Genomic DNA, 27,737 nt, shown 5'->3' with positions numbered 1-27,737 from the left:
CTGTGCAAATGGGCTTCCTGCCCCACTGGGATAGGTGGATGCTGTGATGGGACAGATGGATGTCACTGGTGCCACTGTGAGCACCACCTCCTGCTCAGGGAAGTCCCTTGGCAGTGGCCAGTGCTGGAGGTTGATGGCCCTTCCCTTAGACTAAGACCTGTGGCAACTGGTGGTGTAAATGGACAGGGATTCTGCTGCACCAGAGTGCTTGGGGCCAGGAGATGCTCACCTCCAAGGTTTGGGCCTCAAAGAGCCCTTCTCTTTACAAAAATAAGGTAGTGCTCAGTATAAAGAAGTGGAAAATTATGTTAGGAAGGGACCTCAAAAGATTACTTGGTTCAATCTTTTGTGGGAATGGGAGCCTAGATGATGAGCTAGCACCCTGCCCAATTGCTTCTAAAAAATCTCCAGTGATGGGGACTCTGTATCACTGAGGAGGTTGTTCTGGTGAATGATTGTTCCTATTGTAAAGAATTTATTTCTTATGTCAAGATAAAACTTCTCACAGTGCAACCAGTACCCATTGTCCTCTGTGTCCTCCATGTAACTTCTTGTAAAGAGAGAGACTTTGTCCTCTTTTCAGCCACCGTTTAAGTACTCCAACACTGTGATGAAGGATCCCCTGAGCCTTTCTTCTCCAGGGAAAAAAGACCTAACTTCTTCCGCCTTTCCTCATATGGCAGGTTCTAGAGCCCTGTAGTCATCTCCCTGGCCCTCATTTGGACCCTCTCCAGTCCATCTGTGTCTTTCTTGAAATGTGGGGTCAAATCAATGTCATTCCTGTCTCAGCACTGCTGTGATGCATTTTGTATGAGCTTGTTAAAACAATCACCCCTGGAGAAAGCCATCCATGAGAGCAGATTTAGGATGAATATTTTTGTTTGCCAGGAGAGCTTGTTCCTGCTCACTAATTGTGAAAGGGGCTGGGGGTGTAGCCCAACCATCAATGTCTGTGGGATGCTGTAGTTTCAGGTGTGTGGCTCCCATGCAGTTAATTTGTCAGACAGATTCCCATGGCTGCCAGCTACATCCTCTCTTTACCATATTAACATCTGGACAAAGTGATTTATAAACTCTCTCCCCTGATAGCATTGACTATATTTTATTTTTCAGTAATGTTCTGTTACTGAACTATTATTCATAGGTGGATTTTGTGGTAAACCCTTTCCCAGACTTTAGCCCTTTTAAATATGTAGCTGGGTCTTCACCTACCCTTCTTTCATTCTTTTTACTCACAGTCCTTCAGTTTTAATCTGGCTCAGTTGGCTTTCTGTCCCAGGGCCATGCCTTGACCTGGGAGTGTGTCACTGTCATTTCTTGCAAGCCACTGTATCTGGTCTGGGGACCTCAAAACAGCACTGATGACTTGGTGGCTGCCTCTTGTTCCTCACAGCTAATGTGCTATCTGGGTGGTGAGGACAACAGAGGCAGCTGGTTCAGTGGCCTCAGCAGGGCCTCAACTACCCAGCCATGCTCAAGAAACCTTTTTGGACTTCTGTCATAAGTTGTGGCTTTATATTTTGTCACTCACGTGGTTTATTTACTACCATCCCATGCTTCTTTTTTGCAGGCTCCACATCTGTTTGTTACAAGCCTACTAGCCCAGTCCAGGTACTGGAAGACACTGGATTTCTTTACCAGGATCACCAGCTGTTTGCTGGCAGGCATGAAGTTTCTCCTCTGACAGCTGAAGTGATCGGTGCCAAAGAAAAAGCTGGTAAGTGCTTGGTCACACCACATTTACTTCCAGGTTTTTCTCAAAGTATAAATTGAGCTGTTTAGACCATTTACAAATAATATTCACAGAGCTAAAAGCCAGCTTCTCATCCTCCATAGAAACGAAGGGGAGTTACCTATGGCTTGAGTGTTATAGCCCACCATCATTTGTCACCTGTGCTTGCAGATGACACAGAATTTCCACTTGTCCATCAGGTCATGGCTGCTCTTCACTGCTTAGCTGGACCAAGGTCCACAGCTTTTTATCAGTGGAGCAGGGCGACAGGCACCCTGAGGAAAGCTTGCTGTGGTCAGTCCTTTCACACCTTAATAATAGGCAACTAAAGTACATCTCCCAGATAGGAAGATACTAACAGATGGCTTGCACCGAGGTGAAAATCCTTCTGATGTATGATAAAGAGCTTCCTTGACCATATGGTGTTGGCTTTATCTACTCAGGCTTAGCTTAGGAGTAGTCTTAACAACATCATCTGTGAGCTTTCTGGTGTGTTAGGGTGCCTTTTATTGCACGTCTGCAAAAATGTGCTGTTTGGTGAGGCTTCTGTGCACTGCAGTAACATGAATAAAGCAGTAAGAGTGTGCTGTAACTGCAGGGACATATAAAGTAGATGGGTGCTCAGCTGTTGTGCAGACAGGTAGATGGAGATGTGTGTGTCTGTGCATCTTGTTGGCTCCAACACAGGCCTGGGGAGCTGACAGACCCTCTGACAGCTTGTGGCCAGACTGCAGCCCCCATGAGGCAGGCTGGCAGGCAGATAGCATCTCAGGGGAAGCAGAAGTGTTTTTGTATGGCAGGAGTGAAGTGAAACAGCCTGGGAATCTTCTCTTGTTCGAGCCTCACAAACTTCTCTAAGGCTTTGCCACAAAAATGTTAGTGGGAATAATCTATTCTTGCAGTCAAGAGTCAAAGGCTTTTCTTCCTCTGGGTTGTATATAAATTATACCACAGCATGTGCAGTAACTGATGAAACCTCAAAATACCAGACCTCAAAATAAAGTTTGCTTTTTGACTACTTTCAACTGCCAAAAATTAAATGTAGGTCCTTCTGAGGAACTCCTCTGTGAATTGGAAACATCAGGAGAGAAAGTTGCCAAGAATGACCTCAAAAACCAACCAAAAACAGCACCTCCTTCTTGCCTAGGGAAATGGAAGGACTCTGTCCAGAGCTGGAGGTTTATTCTCACTTTCACCCATACTGGTGTCTTTCAGGAGCACCCCTCCGGGCTCAGACACTGCTCAGGCAGATGTCTTACCACCATCCTAAGATGGGTGCAGAAGGAGGCCTCCAGAATGAAGGGATCCCAACCTCCCAGCTGTGGTTATATGTCATTAGATACTTAGCTTGGGGCAAACCCCACTGCATGGATAGTGGTGCCATTGCCTCTGAACTACTTCAGCAGTCTGTGTTAGAGTTGTGTAGCTGGTCTGTCTGTGCTCTGTTTAAAATGCAGGCATTACATCTATGACCATAATGCCTTCCTTGTACTCACTCAGCAAAATTACAGAACTTAGTATTGACTGCCTTAGCAATAGTGTTATTGGCCAGAAGAGAAGTTTTATGAGACGGTGACAGAGTGAAGATTCCTCTGTGGAATTTCATTCCTCGGTGGAATTTCAGAGTTTTTCTGTGACACATTCTGTGTTTTCTTTTATCATGACAGGCAGTACATTTGGGAGGGCAGTTGGCTCATCTAACTTTGGCCATCAAAAATGCAGCATCTCTTATAGTATTGTCATGCTGGCTGCCTCTGTAAACTGCTCAAAGCCATCCAGGGGGGATTTACCCCGTTTGTCTCTTAGAAAAGACCAAATTTCCCCATGCCGTTGCCTGTTTGTCTGTTGGCTCGAGAAGGGGTTTAGACCCATGGGTTTGGGACACCAAGAGAATATGGAGAGGACAGGAAGAGGACAGGAATATGTTTTTAGGCGTGAATGCAGACAGAATTAGGGATGATCTGGGGTAGGAGGGTGAGCAGGGAACAGTGCCCTCCCTCCTTCAACTGCTTGCGGCCATGTCCCCTCTGCTCTCTGGGGGTCCCTGGCAGAGCACAGTCCCAAGGGATGGAACATGGGGTCACAGCCGTAGGGTGTTGGAGGAGAAAGAGGGAGGGCAGTCCATCCTCCTGGTCAGCAGGTCTAATGGTCTCCTCTCTCTCTCCCTGCCCAGCTGAGGAGGCCCTCTGCACCCTGCGCCCACCCAGCAGCTGCCGCCGGGTCCCAGAGGCGGAGATGCGAGGGGCGGAGGAGGTGGCAGCCGGCACCGTCCTGCAGCGCCTGATCCAGGAGCGGCTGAGGTATGGCAACCCCAGCGAGAACATGAACCTGCTGGCCATACAGCACCAGGCGACGGGCAGCGCCGGCCCCTCCAACAGCACTGCCAGCACTCTCTCTTCCGCAGAAAACCTTGTGCCCGAGGAGCCGCCAATGGTCCAGCCGTCGGGGCGGCAGGAACCACAGGGGCAGGAGCACCAGGGGGACGGTGCTGCAATGGAGAAGCAGCCCCGGGCCCTGCAGCCCCCGCACGCCACCGAGGAGCTCCCCACCTACGAGGAGGCCAAGGCCCAGTCTCAGTTTTTCCGGGGCCAGCCAACGGCCACCGCCACCACACCGGCTTTTTATGGCTCAACGGGACAGAAGTCCAGGACGGAGGGGAGGCCGACGGTGAACCGGGCCAACAGCGGGCAGGCGCATAAGGACGAGGCGCTGAAGGAGCTGAAGCAGGGCCACGTCCGCTCGCTGAGCGAGAGGATCATGCAGCTCTCGCTGGAGAGGAATGGGGCCAAACAGCATCCCCCAGCCCCAGGGGGTGGGAAGGGCTTCAAGGCGGCCCCGCCACCCAGCAAGGCCACGGACCCGCGGGGGCCGCCACCCGAGTACCCCTACAAGGGCAAGGCAGCAGCCCCAGGCAGCAAGGCGCAGGAGCACGGGCTCTTCTACGGAGAGCAGCCAGCAGCACAGGATGTCCTCAAAGCTACCTATGTCCCCCCCCCAGCCCACCAGAGCTGAGGTGGCCCTCGTCCGCTACCAGCCACCCCCGGAGTATGGGGTCAGCAGGTAATGGCCGTTGAGGGGGGTGGATCTGCTGGAGGAGCCTACAGGGCTCGGGACTCACAGAGACCTTGCCCCTGTGAGGTTCAGCCTCCGGCACATGGTGGGGACATCACAGGATGGCTGCTGGAGGCACCTGTGGCTCCAAGAGGGCTAAATGAAGCATATACACTGCTTAGCTGCTACTTAAATCTTCCCAACAGAGCTCATGTGGGGCTTTCACAGTACTGGGCCCCTCATGCTGGGCCTCCCCAGAGCACGAGTTTATTCCAAGCGCATTAAAAATAATCCACGGTGTTTACTCCTTGTGAGCTGATCCCTGTGAGCAGCCCTGGTCCTGCCCAACATCCAGGCAGGTTTGCTGCTTTCAGAAGCAAGCCCGTGTGTTGAGGGCTCCCTTTTCCTTCCTTGTACATAAATGCAAGTGTTTCTCTGTGTCATCCCTGTTTGTCCAACTGTCCAGACAGTGTTTTGCTGGCTTTGGAAGGTTGGTGCTGTCTGTGTGATTGTGAGTTGGTTTCATATTGCAAGCTGCCTCATGATGTCTTTTCTGACACCAAAATCCCAAAAGGTTTTGTTGTCGTCAGCTTAAGTTATATGCATCTATTTTGCACACAGGCAAAGAGAAGAGGTGGTGCAGCTGAGCCAGCTCTTCCCTTCTGAAATTCATAAGGCATAAAATCAATGGGTGAATGCTCTGCCTTTCTGTGTTTGCAAAAGTGACAGGGTTTCTGTCAAGACAGGGAGTGTGGCTTTGGTGGACATTGCAAGCTGGTTGTAACAAGCAGAGAGCCTGTGCTGAGTGCCACTGGCCTTCCCCCAGCTACACGTGTGTTTTGATTCCCAGCCTACCACTGTGCAGAGTTTGTGCAGTTTTTTCCAGAGCAAGATGATATTTTTTAAGAGCTCAGCAAAAATCTCTGTTTATGCTAAGAAACAGCTATACAAACTGGAGGGCAGTGTGGTCAGGCTGGGGCCATGCTCTGCTGCAGCCATTCGTGGTGCAGACAAACATCTCCAGCACCAAACAGATTGATCCACAAAAAAAAGGAGCTGGTTTGGGCTTTTTTTTGTCACTCTTGGAAAATGCTGATTCAATACCCACAGAGTCTGTTCTGCTGACTCCGTGTAAGCGAGCAGACCCAAGCACTGCATGCACTGTTGCACCTGGCTGGGAGCAGCACTGGTGTCGAGTAAGAAACCCTTTGGGGACACTTCCAAAACTTTTCCCAGGTGTCTTGATCAGCAAGGTTAATGCTGAGAAACCCTTTGAATTCAGTGCAGCTTTCCACATTGTCAGGGTGGGCCAGACCCCAACCTTACCCAGAGGAATTGCTGGATCACCCCAGCAGCTGTGGAGAGAAACCACCACTGCTCATTCCTGGTAAGGCAGCATGATTTGACCCCTGAATCATACTGCACAGGGGATGCCTGCTAATCCTGTGCACAAATTTTTCTTTGCTTGAGAAATATCCTTCCTGGCAGGTGCAGGGGCACTGGGGGAATGAGATGTGCAGCAGAGGGCTGGCAGCATGGTGGAGCAGAGCTAATGTGGACTTACTGAAAAATCTTGTATGGTGTCTTCCCTGCGCTCCACAGTTACTACCTTAATACCTCTCATTGCATACATCCCTGCTGGCTACTCCAGCATGCATTTCCAGGGGTAGCTTAGGAGGCTGGCACAGGGGTACTTCACCACAGCGAGGTTTTGTCTAAGGTGTATGGTTTCTCTTCTGCTTTCTCTGAGGCTGCTCTGCATCCTGGTGTGCAGAAAGGGATTTTCAGGTCCTTCTTAGCTCCTTTCCCACAGTGCCTGGATTCTGGGGGCTGTCTCCTGCACATGTGTTCCTGCTGGCTGCATGTGAGGAGGTAACTAGCACTAGCAAGACAGTTCCTTGCTTGCAGACCGTGATTTGTGCCATTGCTTTGCTCAGTGACAGTGCCAGGGGGAATGTTTGGTTCTGTAGGAGTAGGCAAGCACTGGTCCTCTGGTCCTCATCCTCCTGGGTCTTATATATAATATTTTTCAATACAGGGATTTTGGCCTCTTACTTTACTTGGGTGTACTGAAATATTAATTGTTGATGGGGAGGCTCATAGCCAGACATCTAGCTGGGGTGGAGGACCTTGATAAGAGAGGTCAAGATTGAGGACTACCTGATTTTATAAGCTTAATGGAAGAGGAGAGTTTAGAAGAGTTAGAAGAGCCATCAAGGTGAGAAATTCCAGCTCAAGTAAAAAAAAACAACTTAGGAGAGCCTGGGAAAGAATCACAGAATCACACAGAATCACAGAATCCTAGGGGTTGGAAGGGACCTCGAAAGATCATCTAGTCCAACCCCCCCTGCCAGAGCAGGGCCACCTAGAGTACATCACATAGGAACGTGTCCAGACGGGTTTTGAATGTCTCCAGTGAAGGAGACTCCACAACCTCCCTGGGCAGCCTGTTCCAGGGCTCTGTCACCCTTACAATAAAAATTTTTTTTCGAATATTCAACTTGAACCTCCTGTGCTCCAATTTACACCCATTACCCCTTGTCCTATCACTGGTCACTACTGAGAAGAGCCTAACTCCATCTCCCTGACACTCACCCCTTACATATTTGAAAACATTGATGAGGTCACCCCTCAGTCTCCTTTTCTCCAAACTAAAGAGACCCAGCTCCCTCAGCCTTTCCTCATAAGGGAGATGTTCCACTCCCTTAATCATCTTAGTAGCTCTGTGCTGGACTCTTTCAAGCACTTCCCTGTCCTTCTTGAACTGAGGCTAATAGAAACAAAGCTTTGCCCACCCACGGTCAGATGGGAATCTCACAGCATCTCCTTCTCTCTGTCTTGGCCCTGTCTCCCAGCCCATCCATCCTGGGATCCTGAGTACTGTGTAAAAGGCTTCTGCCTTCCAGAAAAGTGGAGAGAAAGGCACAGAGCTGCATCAGCCAAGAAGCAGCACCCACAGATACCAGGGATAGAAAAGACCTGTAGGGTCACTGATCCTCCACTCCCCCAACGTCCTTCTGTGATGAAGGACATGTGGCTGGAAACCCACAAATGCTGTTGAAGGAGGTGGGATAATTACAGCTGCTCCTTAACTTAATTTTTTGGTGTGGCTTTTTTTTTTTTTTTTTTTTTTTTTTTTTTTTTTTTTTTTTTTTGTGGCATGTGGCTGATTTTAAAGGGAACTTTGCCTTTATAATCACCGTGGTCAAACCTCACAACTTTACTGTAAATCCCAAAATATTTTTTATTTTCCTGAAGAGCTAGTTTCATCTGGTGCTGCAGTAAGCTGAGCATTTGTATAAATTAGAATCTGTTTTATGGACATCATGATTGCAGAGCAGAGAAAAAACCCAGGAGGCAGATTAAAAAGGAACTGGTATTTGTTCCTGTTTTAAAATACCAGTATTTTAAAGCCAGTTGCATGATTCCTGGGGCCCTGACTCATGACTTGTGAATGCTTTAAGTTGGCCAAGTGTAATAATCTTTAGAAAACATTTCCTTTCCTAGATGTACAGCTATTCCTGAATGGTGTCTTTGCTAACTTTCCTTAGGTGCATGTTAAGAGAGTTGCAGCTTGTCAGGACTTGGAAATAATCTAGGTTTAGTCTTTTGCACAACGCTATGAATTAGTTCCAGTTTGCACATTCAGTCCTGGTGATCATAATTTTCTCCATCTGGAGAATCCATCATGGCCTTTACAGACTTGTTCCACTAGGTAATTGCCATCTCTGGCACAGATCTGCCTCTTAGTTTTAGCCTGTGTTTTCTAGTTACTGGTTGGGATTTTGCAATAGCATTGTCAGATACAGTGAGGAGCCCTCTACTTTGGGTCCTTTCACTTGTTTAACAGGTGGAGCCCTGTATTATTTCACTGTTGTCAACCCCCTTTTTTGCACTGTGGAAAGCTGTCCTGGACACTGTTGCAGTACCAGATATAATATCACTTCTGCAATGTGACTCAGGGTTCCTGGTTTATGTAGCTCATTAACACTTGCTGTTTCAGACCTTGGCACTGTGGGAGCTCCCCATCCAGGTTGTTATCTGCTCAAGCATGTGAGGGACAGTCATAGCCTAAGATAGGATTTCCTACCCTTTTCCTGTAGCTTGCTGTATTTATTCCTGGGTGGATGAACTTGGACCTGCTCAAGTCCATATTGTTTCTCTGTGCCCTGCATAAGCAGTAAGGTTGATCACTTAGTGCAGTGAATTCATTGCTCCCAGTGGCCCTTGTCAGATCCTGGGTGTCTTTTATCCAAAATGATTTCTTCCTCTGCACCAGTAATAAAAAGTGTGTATAATGCAAATGAAGTCTTGAACTAGAATCACTGCTTATTGAGGGGACTTCATTCATGAGACGTCAATCAGGAGGGCACCTTTTTATTCTGATTTAATCCATGTGTTTTAAAAAACAGCATGCAATGGAAGAAAATCTGGGCTGTTTTTAAAGGTATCCCAGTTTTTTATGTACCTCAGAAAATTCCACCCTGCCTGGATATAGACATTAACCTAATGGAATAGTCTGTGGGTTTTCTGGGTATTTGTGTATTAACCCCACACACACACATTACTGCTGCTTTCAGGCAACACATTAATGTTGACTTAATCAACCACACATCTATGGCTGCTGAGGGAACTACAAGGAGCTCCTTTTCCTCCCTGAGACACCCCAGGTAGGTGGGTGAGCTGGGGGATGTCACACCCAAGCTGACTGGGAGGAAAGGCTGAGGAAGCTGGGTCTCTTTAGCTTGGAGGAGAGGAGACTGAGGAGTGACTTCATAAATGTTTACAAATTTGTAAAGGGTGAGTGTTAGGAGGATGGAACCAGGCTCTTCTCAGTGATGAGCAATGATAGGACAAGGGGAAATGGATGAAAGTTGGAGCATAGGAAGTTCTGTGTAAATGTAAGAAAAAGCTTTTTCACTGTGAGGGTGACAGAACTGCCCAGGTACTGTGAGGTACAGGCTGCCCAGGGAGGTTGTGGAGTCTCCTTTTCTTCAGACATTCAAAACCCACCTGGACGTTTTCCTGTGTGACCTACACTGGGTGGTCTTGCTCTGGCAAGGGGGTTGGACTCGATCTCTCGAGGTCAGTTCCAACACCTAACACTCTGTGATCTCTGTGATCTGTGATCTCTGTGACTTCTGGTGTTATTCAGTGAGGGTAACCTAGCCACAGGAGTGGGTTGGAGGCTGCACTTCCAGCTGCTGTGAATGCAGATAGACTTGCAGAAGAGTTTTGTATCATCTCCTTCTGGTCTGTCTGCCTTTCCTTACAATATATGAAAGGGAAATGAAGATGTTCAATGGCTTGAGTGATGCCCATGTCATTTCCCTTTACCCTCCGGGTTGTCCTGGTTGGTTCCACTAGGAGCACAGAATTTGATCAAGGCAGAAAGTCATCTGGGCTTTATAAAGAGAGCTCGATCCCTGTAAAGAAATGCAGTATCCTGTTCATCTCTTAGTTACAGATAGGTTTAATACTGCATGTGTCTTTTCAGATGATAGTTTTACCCTGTAAATCTTAATGCAGCCATCCCCCAGTGAAGCCAGGCCAAGTCTTCCTAGCACTGACAAACATCACTCCCAAAGTAGTGAACTCTGGAGATGTGAGTCCAAGTCTGCAAAGTGGTTTTGACAGAAACCTTTGTGTTTACAAGGTGCTGCAACTGTTGCTTAGTCCATAATCCAGAGGACACATGAGGGCTACATCTCGACTATGGAAAATCCTCTCCCACTTCTGGCTATATCAGCAGTTAATGATTGGTCTGTAACTGTGTTTCCTTGCACCATAACCATCAGGCTGGGCTTATAAACTTTCCCAGTATTCCATACTTTTTCCACATACTGGCAACATCTATTTCTCTGTGTTATTCAATGCTACAAAGAATGGCATTTGAAGTCTGCTTCATGACTGCAGGAACTGTAGCTGAAGTCATGTAGACACTTGGGTCTGAGGTTGGTATTAAGACTCAAGGCTTCCAGTCAGTGAGCAGCACTGAAAGGTAAAAGCCTAAGGCAGCTTCCAAGAACTGCACCCCAGAAATGTCTCTTTCACTTTGTTTTCAGCGAGGGTGTCCACAGTAGATGGGGTAAGGTGTGAGATGAAGTTCCTTGGGAGAGGCTTCGAAGAGATGAAGTAGTAGTAGTAGTAGTAGTAGTCTGCCCTAGGGATAGAGGAAGGTAGAGCAATCAAGAGCTAAATAGGTTAGGAGGGCATTTTAATGATGAATGCTATAGTATGTTTGAAACAAAGTCCTTTCTTCACTGGCCTCTCTCCCTCCCTACTCAGAGGAGAGCTGCATTGTCCCTGTAGCCAGACAGAGGTGGACATTCCTTTCCAGAATGTTCACAGGAAGTTTTGGTTTACTACTTCCTAATACTGCCCTGCTTTATTGAGCAGTTGCTACTCTGTATTTATTATTATATTGATAAAGCAAGTGGGCTTATCATTAATTGCCCTATCAGGGTTTCTTATTCCTACATACAGATACAAATCCCCCCAAATTTCTCTGTGTTGGTTATTCTTGTTCCAGGGGTTCCAGTAGAAGAGGTGTATTAAGACCATGCTTAAATTTGGGAGCTTGCATGGCCTCACTGAATTCTGACGAGTTTCTCATGGAAGTGATGTTGTGGTCAAGTATTTTGTTGAAGACATTGTAGTGTGAAGACATTGTATTGAAGACAGGCATTGGACTGGCCTAGGACAGTGGTGGAGTCACCATCCCTGGAGGCATTTAAAAGGTGTTTGGCCCTGGCCTTAGGGACATGGGTTAGTAGTTAGTTTATGGTGTTGGTCAAAGGTTGGACTGGATGATCTTGGAGGTCTCTTTCAACCTAAACATTCTGTGATTCTATTGCAAGCTATGTATATCAAGCTATTATGTGTATCACAAGCTGTACATTACTTAGAGAGTGCAGTCTGGTGACCCTAGTATGGTAGCCCTTGGAAAGCTCACTACCTTCTTGATGCTCCCTAAAAAAAAAAAAAAGCTGTTTCCTTACTATTTTCTTCTTTTCTTCTTTATGTTGCATTGCAGAAGCATATAGGAGCTCTACTTGTACAACAGTGTCAACTAAATACCATGTTTTCAATAGAAATGTAGCTGAATGTTGCAAAGATATCTAAAACTTGTCCCACAGTTTCATGCTTTTGAGAAGAGTGATTTTTGATGAGAATGTGTTTGGGTGGAAGATTTTAAGCCTGCTCTAATGCAAAGTAAGACCAACATTTAAAATACAGTGAAAACATTTTGAGAATGTCATTCTTTACTAAGCCTGAAGGAGCTCAGGATAATCCTGATTACTTCATTTCTTTGGAGCTTTACATGAGAAGTTGGATTTGAACTGAGCTGATGTTACATCTCTCCTGTTTCTAGAAATGTTAATTTGCTAATGTGAATTACTGTGTTGATTTTATTGCATATATGCTCAGATATTGCAACTGGCTAAGTCAGAAATAAATTGGGACAGATTAAACAAGTGAAAGGAAAGTCAGAAACATGGTCATTATGTTAAACAACTGTGTTTCCAAAGGCATAATGTCAATTGTGCCCACTCCATTTCCAAATTGGAAAACATTTTGGAGAACCTCTTCTGTGGCCCAGGCTGTGAAGATGCTGACTCATGGCTGCTGCTACAGGATGTAAATCTCTAGTAGCTCAATAAGTGGTTTGCAGTTCAAGAAAATGGAGATCCTGAGGATCCCTCTTCTCTGTAGCATAAAGGTAGACACATTGCAGTGCACGTGGAATCATTAAATTGATGGGAGGTTGAGGTTTTGCTAAAATACAGTGTCAAAAGTTCCTGCAAGCATTTGAAGGGTGTATCTATGACAAAAGATTGCACTACTTCATTATGAAAAACAAAAAAAACCAACCAACATCCACTGGTTTAGATTCAGAGGTCAATTTAATTATACTTCTGTGAGCTATTTCCATAAAGAAGTGAGAAAATCTGTACCTGTAGCAAGTCTGTAGTGATTTACAACTGTCCAGACAGCGGGGCTTTTAGTTGCATAAAATCAGCTGTGGCCTTTGTTTTGGTGAAGATAAACTTACACTTAGTTGAATTTATTGCCATGGAAAAACATGCACTTGGAGACCTGAGGAGGTGCCATGTGCTTGGCTGCATTTGCACACGCTTGTAGAGCATCTTCTGCATCATGAGTGGGATCCCTTGCTCATGATGTTCTTTATTGTTCAGATTTCTGAGCAAAAAAATATTCCAGCCCTTGACAGGTGCAGGATGCTGAGTTTTACATGCTGGAACACCAGAAGGAAAGGGGTACTGTGAGGATGGTGTGAGAGCTCTGCCCATGGTCAGCAGTCCTTGCAGTTTGCAGAGCACCGTGGTGCAGGGCTCACTGGCTTGCACAGCTTTGGGTTGCCAGGCACTGCCAGGAGATGTGGCTTGTGTCTCAAGAAAGTAACATCAGCTTCCTTAGGTCAGTGAGACCCCCCAGGACATCCTGCTGCAAGGTCCTAGCAGTGGGAAGAAGTGGTCAGTGGCAGTATTCTTCAAAGGCAAGTGAGCAGGGAACATCTTAGCCCAATGCCAGTGTCCAGAACCTCTGGGGCCACCTTGGACCCACCTCATTGAGAGGATGTCAGGGGAGGTCATGATGTTCCTCCTTTTGCAGCCCTGGGCTTTGCTGTGCACCATCTGAAGGCCACAATACAGATACACCAGCCAGAAAGTCAGCCTTGGAGGGTGCACGTTCCTTTCCTTTCTGGTGATAATCACAGGAGAGCAAAGGAGCCCAACACCCTGAATCAAAATTACATGGTCCCCTTTGGAATGCCTTCCAGGGCTAAGGCAGTGCCATGTGCTGCAGCAAATTGTTGTAGTCAGTACAGAGGAAAAAGCTGCAGTAGCATCCTCTCCTCGGGCAGGGTGGGATGGTTTTTGGTGTCAGCTAGCATGGCATTAAGGGAAGGGTGTTCTTGTCTAGCTGCTGTAGTTTCCTTTCTCCCTCTCCTCCATGCCACTGTGCTGTCACTGTGGTGCACTCTGCAGCATGGGATGGGTGACCAGGGCCACAGTAAGCAGAGCTTTCACCAGTGATGACAGATAAAAACTTCACAATGTTTTTTAAGAGAAGGTAAAGATCGTGAAGCAGATCCTTCTAGAAGCTATGTTGAAATATTTCAAATACAGGGAGGTGATTAGAGACAGCCATCATGGCTTCACCAAGGGCAAATTGTGCCTGACTAATCCAAGGACCTTCTGTGATGGGGTGATTGCATCAGTGGATGAGGGAAAAGCTGAGAATGTCATCTGTCTGGACTTCTGTAAGGCCTCTGATACAGCCTCCCACAACATTCTTACCTCTGAATTGGAGAGCTATGGGTTTGTTGGATGAACAGTTAGATGGATAAGAGAGTGGCTGGATGGCCATGTCCAGAGAGTTATAGTCAATGGCTCAATGTTCCTGTGGAAAATAGTGACTGGTCTCTGACTGGTCCATACTGGGATCAATACTATTTAATATCTTCATTGATGACATAGACAGTGGGATTGAGTGCACCTTCAGCAAGTTTGCAGATGACATGAAACTGTGTGGTGCAGCACATCCCCCAGCAGGGACAGGATGCCATCCAGAGGGACCCTGACAGGCTTGAGGAGTGAGACCATGTGTACCTCATGAAATTCAACAAGGCCAAGTGCAAGGTTCTGCACACTGGTGGGAACAATCCCCTAATAAATACAGGCTGGAAAACAGAGGGATTGAGAGCAGCCCTGCAGAGAAGGATTTGGAGATATAAAATGGATAGGATTGGTGGATATAAAATGGAACATGAGCCCCCAGTGGATGATTGCAACCCAGAAAAGCCAATTGTATTCTGGGTTGCACCAAAAGCAGTGTGGCCAGCAGGTCAAGGGAGATGATTCTGCCCCTCCAATCCTCTCTCATGAGATCCCACCTGAATTACTGCATTCAGCTCTGAAGTCTGCAGCACAAGAAGGACAAGCAGTTGGAGTGGGTCCATAAGAGGGCCACAAGAAATAGTCAGAGGGTTGGACTACCCCTTCTATGAAGACAGACTGAGAAAACTGGGATTGTTTGGCCTGGAGAGGAGAAGGCTCCAGGGAGATGTTATCTTATCTTTTCAACACTTAAAGGGGGTTTATAGGAAAGAGAGACACACTTTTTATCAGGGTCTGTAGCAATAGGACAAGGAGAAACAGTTCTCACCAGAAGACAGTAGATTTAGAGGAAGCACTGGCACAGGTTACCCAGAGAAACTGTGGATGCTTCCTTCTTGGAAGTGTTCAAGGCCAGGTTGGATGGGGCTTTGAGCAATCTGGTCTAGGGAAAGATATCCCTGCTCATTGCAGGGGAGTTGAACTAGGTGATCTGTAAGGTTCCTTCCAACCCAAACCATTTCATGATTCTGTGACTTACTGTATGTTTAGTTGGCCATACGTGAAGTGTCGTATGTCACCTCCCTGCCTTCCTGTCCTTTGCAAAGTGTTACCCACTTTCTGTAGACATTTAGCTCCTTAGTCATTAGTCTGCTTCTCTGCCAGACAAATAGCGTGCCCAGGGCTGAGAGCAAGCCCTCGTTGCCCTTGGAGCAGACTGTGGGGAATGGACACTCTCCTGTTCTCCTGAGCAGCTTCCAGGGATGTTTAATTTGCCTGGGCAGACATGGCCTTAGGTCTGTGTCATGCAGGGAAAAGCCGTCTGGAGGCCATTGCGGATACAGCACAGGCTTCCCCAGTGCTGACTGCACTGTCTGGGATCTTCTTCCCAAGGACACTGAGCTTGGACACAGTGTCCCTGTGCTGCCAGCCAGCTAGCAGAGTGCTTGCATTTGGGAATGGCTCATCTGTGGCCTTGGCTCCACTGAAATACCTTCCTGTGGAACCAGGAATGCATTGGGCGCAGAACAAGCGCAGGGATGGGAATACAGGGCTGTGTCTGGGAGGTTGCAGGGCTCTGTTTGCTCTCCCTCTAATTTGGACAGAAGATACGACTGACATGCTGGCTTTCCTCACTGTTGAGCTGTTTGGTGGGGACCAGCTTGTTACAGCACTGCCGTTTGCTTTTAGGGCAGGGCTTTAAAATTACCTTTGCTTTTTATCTTGTTCCCATGCAGCTGAAGGCAATGACAGGTTATTATGAGTAAAACTAAGCCAATGCCGAGAAAAACAGAATTTGAAAAGCAGTATAGGTGTTGAAGACAGCAATAATCATACTTATGTATTTATGTAGCACAAAATCTCCTGTCTAAAAAGTAGCATTAATGGATCTTTGAGGCCACGTAGGGTAAATACAGATGTTTCTTAGGTCTCCTGCCTCATGTAGGGTACAGCAATGAAGGCAACAGTAGCTACAGCAGGCCTAATACCTTGTGGTTAAGCTAAAATACAACTTTCATAAGGTGCTTGATTGCAGCCTTCAGGTCAGGTCCAGCAGCCAGCTTATTTTCAAGCCACACTAGGCTCTGACCCAGATGTCCCATGTGGTCCGGGTTGAGTCTCTTGGCACAGCACAGTGTAGAAATTTCACAGCTTTGGCTCTGGGGCTGATGAGTGGCTCAGCCTGTGCACAGTGAGGCTCTGCATGGGGCTCCAAGGCAGGCTGTGTGAGGCAGGGATGGAGATGGGTCTGGTGCAGACAAGCTCCGAGCTGCTCCCTGCCTGAATTTTCCCCTTCGGATACAGTGTTCTCCCTTTCCAACTTTACAGGGCTGAAATGCAGGACAGAAGTGAGGGACTCTGGTCCTGCAAAATCATCCTCCTGGTTTGTCCTCCAGCCATTGCAAATTGTGGGTCAGGTGGATTAAAGAGCTGCCCACTGCTGGAAAGCCTTAACCATGAGCAGGTCCACCTCCAGCTTACTTCTTATCCTTCCCTGAGATGAGCCTCGTGTGTGATGGATGCTGTTAGCTGGGGAGTGACACAATGAGGTCTCGCTCTGGAAGGTGGCTTCTGTGGTGATGAAATCACCCATGATTGTCTGGGTGATGCCTCCTGCAGCTCCTCAGCAGCCCGTCCCTCTGCCTCTTGCTGAAGCTGCTGCACTCACATCACTTCCTTTCCCTTCCCAGTTTGACCGATCAGTCGGTCTCACTCCAGGCAGGGAATGGTGTTCTAAGGGTGAGTAATGCATCCCTTGTGGTTCCCCCAGGCCTGCTGGATTATGCTGCTCAGCAGTGGGGTTTGTGGCAAGCGGGGGCAGGGAGAGGCTGGCTGGCTGCTGAAATATTAGTAGTGCATCAAGGCAAAAAGGCTGCTTTCCAGTCAATGCTTCTTTTATCTGTTCATGCCAGATGTATACATCACTGTAAAGAGCAGGCGAGGAGAAAATTTACCCAGTCCCTGCTGTGATTGTTGGTACTTAGCAGTGACTGAGGACTGGCATCACCACTGTACAGTTATAACCCTATCAATAAACCATGCAGTCATCAGGTGAAAGCTTCTCTGAGCATTTCAAGGGCGAGCAACTCTAATGCCTTCCCTCATGTGTCTCCTCACAGCCGACAATGCCAGGTGCCCTTCCCACCACCTCCACCCCAGCAGCACAGCCCCATGTCCTCGCAGGCCACTGCCACTGGTGGCCCTTTGCTCCCGGGAGCTTTGCCACCACTGCCAGCCCCTGCCACTGCCCAGACACCGACACCAACGCCACCGGGCCAGCAGCTGACGCCTGACGCCTTCGCCATCGTGGAGAGGGCACAGCAGATGGTGGAGATGCTCTCTGAGGAGAACCACGTGCTGAGGCAGGAGCTGGAGGGGTACTACGAGAAGGCAGACAAGCTGCAGAAGGTATGTGGAAAGGTGGGGGTGAGACCTGTGCAGGGCAACCATCTTCATGCTCCTGAAGCTGGTCCCCAAAGCTGTTCTTCATAGTCCTGCCACAGCAATAGGGACACACCAGTGGCCACCTCTAAATATTACCTCATGATGGTGGTCTCTCAGAAGTGTAATCCTGGGCCCAGTGTCCTTTGGGCTTTCCTGCCTTTAAGGTGAAAGTGGACAGCCCATCAGATGTCTCTCATTTGGGGATCTGTGTCAGCCTCACCAGAGCTTTCCCTGGAAGTCTCCCATGGGTAGAGTCTGTGAGTTAGGAGCATTTGAAGACCATGGCCATATCTCTCCTGAGTGGCCTTGTCCACCACAATATGCTTTCCTGGAGCTCCACACTCTTTGGAAGTTTAGCAACAGTGTCATTGGGGTTGCCTGCTGTTTTAAATGCATTAACTTGATTGTCTCAGAGGCTTTCAGAAGCTACTCTATGAGTTTCTAAGAGCTGTTGTTAGACACCTTCCTTTGAACATCTTGGTTCAGAAAGCACTGCCCTCTTAATATGAAATAAGCATTTGGTAAAGATTTTGCTCAAAAATCCTTTTGCAAAGAGATCCTTTTTTCTGTATGCAAGCTGGCATTTTCAGTGGAGAAGGGCCATGTCTTGTGCTCTGCCTGGGGTGACAAGAGGAAGACTCAAATTAAAAGTAAACATTGCTTAAAAATGAGAGCTCACTGAAGGCAATGCAGAGATGTTTCCCAGATCTGCTGGCTTTGGGTCCAAGGGCCCAAATGAGTTATTTAGGATCCTACACTGGTATTTAATTTATGTCTTTCCAATGCTTATACACAAATGGGCTCAGGCTGCAGGTCATTTCTCTTTGAATTTAAGTCTAAATAAGATCTCAATTTTTTTCTATGCAGTGTGGGATCAGGATGTTCTTGTAGACACCCTTCACAGGAAGAGGCAGCTCTGAGATATCATTTCTCATCCTCAGCTTTGGGAAAAATCCTTGACAGTCTGTTCAAACAGGTTAGAAAAGACCTGTTGTTTTCTAGCTGCTGTCATCTTTTCAACCTCCTCACCTGCAACCAGATGAGTTGAATTTACTCACAGAGTTTCCTAAACTTAGTTGAGAAATGTTTGCAGCAACATTAACTATTTGCAAAGATGTCTGCAAAGATTTTAATGCTAAATTTCCTATGGCCTTCATGGGCAAAAAAGAAATATTCCAGCTATTAATTTCACAAAAGTTGCATTGTTTGTTAAATGAATTATATTTGAGTATGATGGCCTAAAAATATTCTGATTTCCTTTTACACTCTTGTAAATAGCTCTGTCTTTATCTTGGATACCCCATGCATCAGACACTAACAGGAAGGTATTAAAGCATGAATTGAAGTCTCAGTTCAGTCAACAGAGTGTGGACTCGAGTCCCATTCACCTTTGAGGGAATGTAAGTGAAGTGTTAAAGTTAAATGCATGTTCAAGTGCATCCTTCCTTCAGGAAAATGTCCTGAACTAAAGCCTTAACACACAGTATCCCTCCTATGCTCATTTTTCTGTGTATGAACACAAGGACAGGCCAAGTCCTCCTCTGTTTCCTCAGTGTCAGCTGAACATCACCTGTGAAAACATGGCAGTGAGTTAAATTGCATACTTCAGGTCTGAAAACTCTTCTTTCCTCTTGTTGGAAGTAGAAGGGTCACCAGGAGTACTTCTTGTTTGTGTGTAACTTGTTTATTCTAGGTAGAACCACACTCCCATCACTTATATTCATTAAAAAACAGGAGAAGAAATTAAAGAAAATCATTTTGATGGGGAAGGAGCCCTGGGTGTTTGTACAAACAGGTTAGCCCTGAGGGTTGTAAAATTCTCAGTCGTGTCTGAACAGACTTTTTGCAGAGAAGTACAAGGTAGTGATTAATCCCTGTGCTGTTTGACAAGCTGTCTGGTTTTCTTACCTAAAGAATTGGGGAGAGGAGTTGTTCACATTTTCTTCTGAGTGTTTTTTGTTTGTTTTTTTTGTGTGCTATTTATGTTTGATGGGTGGTGTTACCTTTCTGAAATTTAATTGCCAGGCTGGGCTGGTTCTTCCCCATACATGTGGGCTGGTTGTTTGAATGGGTTGGCTCTAGCAGCTACCAGACAAAAGAGAGAAGATTGCTACCAGAGAAGAGGCTGAACTGTTTTTTCCCTCCATAGAAGAAGGAGAAGGAAATCCCAGAGCTGCTGAGAAATGCTTGCACAATTTAGGACTGTTCTTCTGCTCCCCTTTAATTTTGTTCAGTGCTAATGTAGGTTCTTCCTTTTCCTGCAGCAAGTCTTTGGATCCAGGGCTGCAAGAAACTTGTGTGGTGATGTGTTTTGGGAAGCAACAGGCAGAGCAGAGCCCTTGCAGTAACCAGCAGTGCTGGGCAGACTGGGCAGGACTGTGGAAAAACCCCTCCAGTGTTGGGAAATCTGCTTTGCAGTGGTAGGAGCACTCTGGAGCAGGCACCTTCTCCTGCAAATAGTGGTTCACCTGAGGAAGGGAAGGCATGGCAACTGCTGGGGATCAAGGCACTCAGCTGAGGACAGTCTCTGGTTGGGATCATGTAGTTAAGAAATTCAGGAAAGTACTTCAAAATTTATTTTTGCTAAGCCAAATCTTCCTTTCAAGGAGAGAGAAGTTCAATCTGTTCAAATGGTCAAGGAGAGCAAAGCGAGGCAGCTTGAATATAGCCTCTAACTACTTATAGGAAGAGAAAAAAAAGATCTAAAGAAAAAGCTTGTACAGAATCCAGTAGCTGAAACTATGCTGTTATTGGAGCATCTAGTGTAGATGTCATTTTGATTCTGGAAAATTCACATGAAACAGGTTTTCTCAAAAAAGTTCAGAGTTATTGATGAGGCTTTGTACAATCTTGCATTGCTATGCACGATTTCTACTTCTCATATGCTATGAGGAAGACTAAAATCATTGGCTTTTTTGAACCATGTTAAGGTTCAGTCTGAATTTCAAGAAGGTTTGGATTTATGCAGTGTTCCTCCAAGTGTGCTGTCATAGTGGTGGGAATACACTTGGTGCCTGGCCGTGCATCAGTGGGGTGGGGAAGAAGGACCTGCTTTTCTAGATGTAGTTAGGGAAACTGTAATGGGGCTTCCTTGAACTCCTGCTATAAAAAAAACCCAAGCCATAACAGAAAAATGAAAAAAAAAAAACAAGCACAAAACCAAAACCACCCAAACCCAAAGAATAATATAATTAAATTTGTAATTCACCAAAGAAGGAGTGTCACAGCCAGTTCACCAGGTCATCTTCTTCTTGGAGCTGCAGAGGGCTGTCATATGAGGACTAATCTACATATGATACCTTTAAACATCATACCTGTAGGGAAGCAGCTTGTATGTCTGTGAAATACCTGTGAGCTGTTAAATCACCACTGGTGTGAGACAGGTGATGTGATAACCACCAAGGAACTGATACAAAGCTACTGGTGTCGTGGGGCCACACCATGGGCTTTTGTTCATCACCACTTGTTTCAGCTTTTGTGCCTGAGTCAGCTGAAAGCAGAAACTGGAGAAAGTAACCGAGTTTCCCCATCACAGCTCTGCACAGCTTTCCCTGGTGTGGGGCTTGGTGGTCCTGTATGTCCATGGGCTATATCCAGACAGAGAGGCCTCATCATCAGGGCTTCTGCAGGTTTCTCTGCAGGCAGCAGGATGACAGCTCCTGTGTTCCTGGAACCTTTATTCTGTATGTGCTGCAGCTGGAAAAAAACATCTGAAGTTTAATGAGCTCTGGTGAGGGACCTGCATCCACAGCAAGAGGAGGTGGGCTTACACCTGGGCTTCACAAATCACTAATCCAACCCACCCATGACACAAGAGGCTAAAAAAGCACCAGATTTAGAAAGGTATGTGGGAGGCTCTATATATCTATTGGTTTTCCAGCTGTACACATGCATTATCAAGCTTTTCTGACAAACACAAGCATTAGGCATGCAGGAGCAGATTCCTACAGGAATGATTGCAGCAAAGCACTTAACAAGACATTAGATATTAAAAGAGCTGGGTGGAATTGACCTGAACAGTAAAGCTCTGCCTGGGACTATCCTGTCAGGTTTTTGGGTTTGAATGTTAAGATGCAAGTTCACTGCTAAGGGTTCCCTCTACATCCTTTGCTTGCAGTGTGCCAGATTTCAAGGAGATGAAGATAAGATTGAAAACCCAAAACAATTGGTTTGATCTGCTATAGTCTCTTTTTGGACAGAAGAGTCTTTGGTCAAGGATGGAAGGGAGTGGACCACAGTAGTTTTAAGACTGATGTGTGGTCAGAACCAAGCCTAAAGCTTTTCTGGTGGCACAGAGCTTAGAGCTAAGTTTTGTGTCAAGGATCTGGCAGAATAAAAATCTTGCCTCTCAGATACCTCTATAGGAAAGAATCCAGTCCACACAAGTAGGCTATTTTCTTCATTTCTCCTTTTGGATGGTGTTAAAGCATAGAGTGAAGGAAACTGAATGGTTGTGTCAAGCCAAGCCCATCCCCTGCTCATTGGGAGCTGCCAATGGGGGTGCTGTGGGGTGGCAAACTGCCTTATGGGGCATTTTCAGGTCTCCACTGCTCACTGCAGGAGCCTCTAGCACCACTGGAGCTTTTTGACATCTTCCACTGGGGAGATTGGTCATTGTGGGGCTGGTGGCTGGTGTGGCAGTGGCGTTGCCCCAACCCTTACACCCCATCAAGACATGCTAGGTAAGCACTGGGATGGGATTTATGTCTAACAGGCTTTCATGGGAGCTCTCTCTCCTTGCAGTTTGAAATAGAGATTCAGAGGATTTCAGAAGCTTATGAGGGCCTGGTCAAGACCACCACTAAGAGAGAGTCTCTGGACAAAGCAATGAGAAACAAGCTCGAAGGAGAAATTAGGAGACTTCATGACTTCAACAGAGATCTCCGTGGTATGTTACACTTACTTGTGTGGGTTTTTTCTTCCCAATTGACATGGTGTTCCATATCTCAGAAACTTCTGAGTAGCAGACTTCAAAGGAGTGGGTTCACACACTTTTTAGATAAACTTATTGAGAAATCAGGCCCTGCTCTTGGCATAAGACAAAGCTGCTTTCACCCGTCCAGCTGCAGAGAAACCTGGCAAAGTACCAGTCAGTGCTTTTGACCATGACTTTGACTCTGAGCTATTATGTGTCCCACGGCATCTGGCTGCATCAGGGGCTGCACTCCACTGTGGGAAGGCAGCCATCCCCTTGCAAAGCTGGATGATTCAGATTGCAAGTGCCTTGTGCATTTTGAACAGCCTGAGAGATGAACTGCTCAGACATATCAGCAATGGGTGGCAGAGGCTTTTCCCCCAGTTTCTGTAAATCTTAACAATACAGCTTCATGAAAGAGGTCAAAGGCCTCATCTTTTATGTATGTGTCAGCCTGCATTTTAATGTCCTCCTTCAGAGGTCTATTTATACTGCTCTGCTGGCATGCATCATATTTTCTTGGTTGGCCTACAAATTTATATACGTATATTTATACTTCAAGTATTTCCTGTTTTTTGCAGAACGTCTGGAGACAGCCAATAGGCAGTTGGCCAGCAGAGACTTCGATGGGCATGAGGATAAATCAACAGAGGGCCTTTATGTCACTCAGAGTGAGTACTGTGCTAATCTGTTTTGAAGGTGCTTATGTATATATGCACATATATATGTACTGTAGTGATGGTCAATACTCTGCTCTTAATAAGAATATTCCTAATTGTTATTGTCCTTATGGCTTGATTCTACTTGACTGCTTCATCACTTATTTAAGCTGCAGACTGGGCTGCTGTTGTTTTTTTTTTTTCTCTCTGAGCACCAAAACTGGGAAGTGGGAGTTAATAGTAATACAACTTAGCTGATTTTTAATAAATATTTGTCTGAAATTGTGAAATGTTGGTTGCAGGGATCATCTTTGAGGATGCATGCTTTTTAGAAAAGACAGGTTGTTCTCTTGGCTGTGATGAGCCCAGAGCAACCCCTACTGACTTACTGACCCCTCTAATGACAGGGGTTGATAGGTAGGGAAGGGTTCCCTGGATGGGAAGAGACAAGGATTTCACAACTTCTACCATTATCAAAAACATCTCTTCCTGTCAAGTTTTAGGCTTCCATCATGAATGATCACAGGGCTGCAGGGTTTTTGTGCCATGTGCTGACAGCTGTGTCACTAACCAAACCAGAGCCCAAGCAGCTGGATGCTTCATGCCAGCACATGGCTTCTTGTGTATCCTGAGCATCTTCAGCATCCTTCCTGAGCACCTGGGAGCTGGGGGGTACCTTGTGGGATTAAATCCCATTGAAGGTAAATGCTGTGTACAGCTGATCATTCAGTTTTATGCATTACATCAAGAGCTTCCTTGGAAGATGAGCTGCAACTCCAAATCCTTAGGTGGAAAACCAGCTACCTGCATTAGCAGTATGCTGTTTGGTAACACTCAGCATGCCTCACTGCCAGCTCTGCAATGTCCACCAGACTCCCAAATTCAGGAGAGCCTTCTCCTGGATCCTGTCAGCAGTGATGATGCCAGTACCAAAACTTTGCTGATAATTTGGTGCATGTGTGCACAAACCAGAGGAGAATTAAATGATCTTTTCCATGACTGTGTTAGCTTTGCTATATTAGCAGATGCCGTAAGGGTGTGTAGATACCTCTGCAAATCCAAGGGTATGATCTGTTAAGAAAATATCATTGCTATGTAATTCCTGTCATCCTTGAGAAGAGTTCAAACGGGGTAAGTTGCACCGTGCAAATTGCAAACTGGGATCTGCTGTCTTCATTTAGAGACAGCCTGTCAATGTTCCCATGTACTAGTAGCTACAAGGGGGAGTTAAATCCCCAGGATGGGCTTAGTTTGAACCATTTCCCAGCACATAAACATTCTCTGTGCTTCTACTGATAAATATCTAGCAATAAAATTTTGTGCTCCTCACCCAGCGTATTCCTGCTATCAATTCACAGCTTATGAACAAATATAGCTTTTTGGATCCTATCACATAAGATGGGCTGGATGCTTGGCGTGTCTCCTGGCTGGGCCAAGGAGCTAAATATTACCAATGTGATGCAGAGTGCTTCCAAGAATAGAAAAATGGGCATATATAAAGCAGGACCTCTTCAGTCATGTTCTTTGTGCTTGCAGTAATGACCTCAATACCAGGTTATCAACTAAAATGCCCATCTGAGAGCAAAGGATTTTGCTTGGAAATCCTGTGTCATTGACTGCATTTCTACACCAATCCTTGTCCATCTTCCCCAGGGCTGCACAGGAATGGGACTGCAGTCCACTGCTGATTTAGAAGTATTGTAAGCACTGTCTATACCTTCCTCACATCTTTTAATGGGATGCTCAGGCAAAAAAGTGATCAATCTTAAAGTCAGAAGAGAATGGACACAGCTTCTTTAGCTGCCATGTTTACACTTGTCTACTAAGACTGAAATAGTCATTTTTGGGAGGAAAAAATCATGCCTATGTACACTCCCATCAGCTGCTGCAATTTTGTCATGAAACTTGTGGGGTTGTTTTTGGTTTTTTTTCCTAAGGCTAGTAGCTTATTAAGTCAGATTAATAAATGGAAATCTCAGTTTTCATTTGGAAAGTAATAGCAGATTTCTTGTCCTTGCATTTATGTAAAATAGCCTGAAAACATGACCCTTAACATCCTCATCCCACATTATATAAAAAGACTCCAACATCAGCAGGTTCCTGAAAGTTGCAATTTTTAAGCCAGTCTCATGATGAGATGAAGAAGGAAAGACAAAAGTCCTGAGGGTTTTTTCAATGCTCGTCCTTGGTAATACTGCAAATGGGGAATTTATACTGTGGTAGAACTCCAACAATAGGAAAAGCACCCTGAAAAAGACATCTGGCAAGGCAGGGTGTGCAGGGATCATTTCTCAGTTCCTCACAGAGCTGTCCATTAGAAGTCCAATAGTGCAGAGCAGTTGTGTGCTCTGAGGTGATGAGTGGAGGTGACAAAACTTATTATAATTTGTAATAATAATAAGCAAAGCCAGGCAGCATGCCTTCAGGTACTAAATGCTGGGTATTTGTGCCCAAGAAAAAGGCTACTGTTGTGTCAGGGGTAGGAGAGCACTCACAGCCTGTTAGTATAATGATAACTATATCATGTTTTGATGGTTAAAAAGGTTCTTTTAGGGAAAGCAGTGACTGATGAAGCCTTATAGGCCCATACAGGTGAGGAGGAGCCAGGCAGGAGTGGGCTGAGAGGCTGCTGTGTAAAGGGAAAGGTGGGAAGGCTGAGGATGGTTTCAGGGACACAGAGAAAGCTTATGATACACCAAATCATGGGAAAAAGAATTCTTTTTGTGAAGTCTGAGAATTTTGTGTGTTTTTTCTGGGATTTCTGGACTTACAGACACTCTGTTAGAACAGGGGTTTCTCCAAGGGGCTGTTTTTCCAGGTGTCTGAGGCAAATTGAGCCCATTAGTGGGGATGTGTAGACTGTTTTGCAGTGTGTTGGTAGAGGGTCATGCTTTGTGGGACGTGGATGTGCCTTGAAAAACTTGTGCATGCATCTCTGTCCCAAATATCCGAGGCAAAGAAATATTCCTATCAAAATAATCCACCCAAAGAAAATGTTGACAGTAGATTGACAGTAGATGCTTTGGGGAGTGGGATTTTGGGCAAACTGAGAGCCATTCAGTGTTCAGACAGGAAATAAATCGGGGCAGAGGCAGAACTTTCAGGGATGAGTGAAAGGGACCTTCTTGCCTCCTTGTTTCACAGATGTGAGCTGCACCTGGGGAGGTGGAAAGCCACTGCCCCCCTGCACCCAAAGCCAAGTACACTTGCACAGAGAGCAGCATCCTGAAGAAATAGTGAAGAAAGAATGTTGTATAGAAACATGCTTCTGTTTTGTTTCACTTACCCTTGCACTCCAAAGGGAAGGGGAATGGGAAATATGGTTTCAGTTTTCAACATGTGAAAGTTGAATACTCCCCTGACTTTTACTTCATGACATGCAAACAGAAATGTCCTTGCTGTAAATTAGACCAAGCTTAAGCTGTCTGTAGTATTTTGTAACTTAAGGAAGGCCATTATGAGTTTCAATGAATATTTGGTGACTGGAATATCAAGCCTTTTTGCAACCCTGCTTAAATCAGTGATCATATATAACCATGTACTGAACCATTTATGAAATACATTACAATTGATCATAATTATTAATGCCACTGCAGACTGAGTGTAACTTTCTGTCTAATGTTGCTACTTCAAAGTGGGATCATGAGTGGTCTACTCCTGATGTACTTACCCAGCTTGATATCTCAAAAAGCCTATTTACAAAGCACGAAAGCAGGCTTTGGGCTTTATCTTCTCTTTCTTCTACCAGCCAGAGTATCAGTGTAATATCCTCAGCATGTTGAAGTCCAACAGGCAGAGGCAGTGGGTGGAAAGCTGTGAGGTTACAGCTGTAAACTACACCAGAGAAGCCTTTTGGGGACTGTTCAGTAAAGGGATGTAGCAATGACTTACCAGAAAATACAAATAGTTCTTAGCTGGAGCTAAGCACATGCCTGGGCAGGAAGTACATGCAAGTGTAGCACAGTAAATTGGTATTTTTTGACTCTAAAGATACCTGTACATACTTGAAGAGAATGTAAGGTATGTTCAACAAAGAGCTTCTTTACTATAAATTAGTGCAATATAGGAAAGGAGTTACAAAATGTGCCTCCAGCATTTTACAGTGAGAAACTGACATGTAGAAGTGTTGAGAGCTGTTAAGTAAACTTTTCATGTCATCTTTCTAGTGGGTTCAGTGGTCATTTTGTGTACAGCATAATCTTGTCCTCCTTTTAGGGTGGGATAAAAAATCATAATGCAGGAGAGCAAATTGAGAGCTTAAAATTCCCTGGATGAAAGTTGAAAGTGAAGGTTTCAAATCCTATTTTGCTATGTGCTGTCCTCCGAAAATATACATTTCAAACCTGGAGCACAGCAAGTAGTCCCAGCATGAGATGGTGGAGTACCACAGGGCTGAAACAGCCTTCCAGCTTCTTCAGCATCTAATGAAATTAGCTGCTTGATATTTTTTCCCAGATTTACACTTGTACAATAGATATTAATGTTCCTTGTTGTACTTTGCATTGAAGGAAGAGACCTGCATGTCCAATATGAAATTCCTTGCTGATGAAGGCCACGTCATACTGAGACAG

At 45.8% G+C, this 27,737-nt stretch overlaps 1 protein-coding gene across 1 annotated transcript in view; it reads left to right on the top strand.

Moving 5' to 3' along the window:
* AMOTL1 (angiomotin like 1) overlaps positions 1–27,737 on the top strand; it is a 58,094-nt gene that overhangs the window by 9,597 nt on the left and 20,760 nt on the right. Inside the window, 6 exon segments of the mRNA XM_030455230.1 lie at positions 1,571–1,717; positions 3,906–4,683; positions 4,685–4,792; positions 17,268–17,556; positions 22,336–22,480; positions 23,089–23,178. Coding sequence (XP_030311090.1) covers positions 1,571–1,717; positions 3,906–4,683; positions 4,685–4,792; positions 17,268–17,556; positions 22,336–22,480; positions 23,089–23,178 — 1,557 coding nt within the window.

Source organism: Calypte anna, chromosome 1 (assembly GCF_003957555.1).
Source record: "Calypte anna isolate BGI_N300 chromosome 1, bCalAnn1_v1.p, whole genome shotgun sequence".
Lineage (NCBI taxonomy): Eukaryota > Metazoa > Chordata > Aves > Apodiformes > Trochilidae > Calypte > Calypte anna.
Note: the sequence above shows the minus strand (reverse complement) of the source record. Positions and strands in the feature narration are given on the sequence as shown.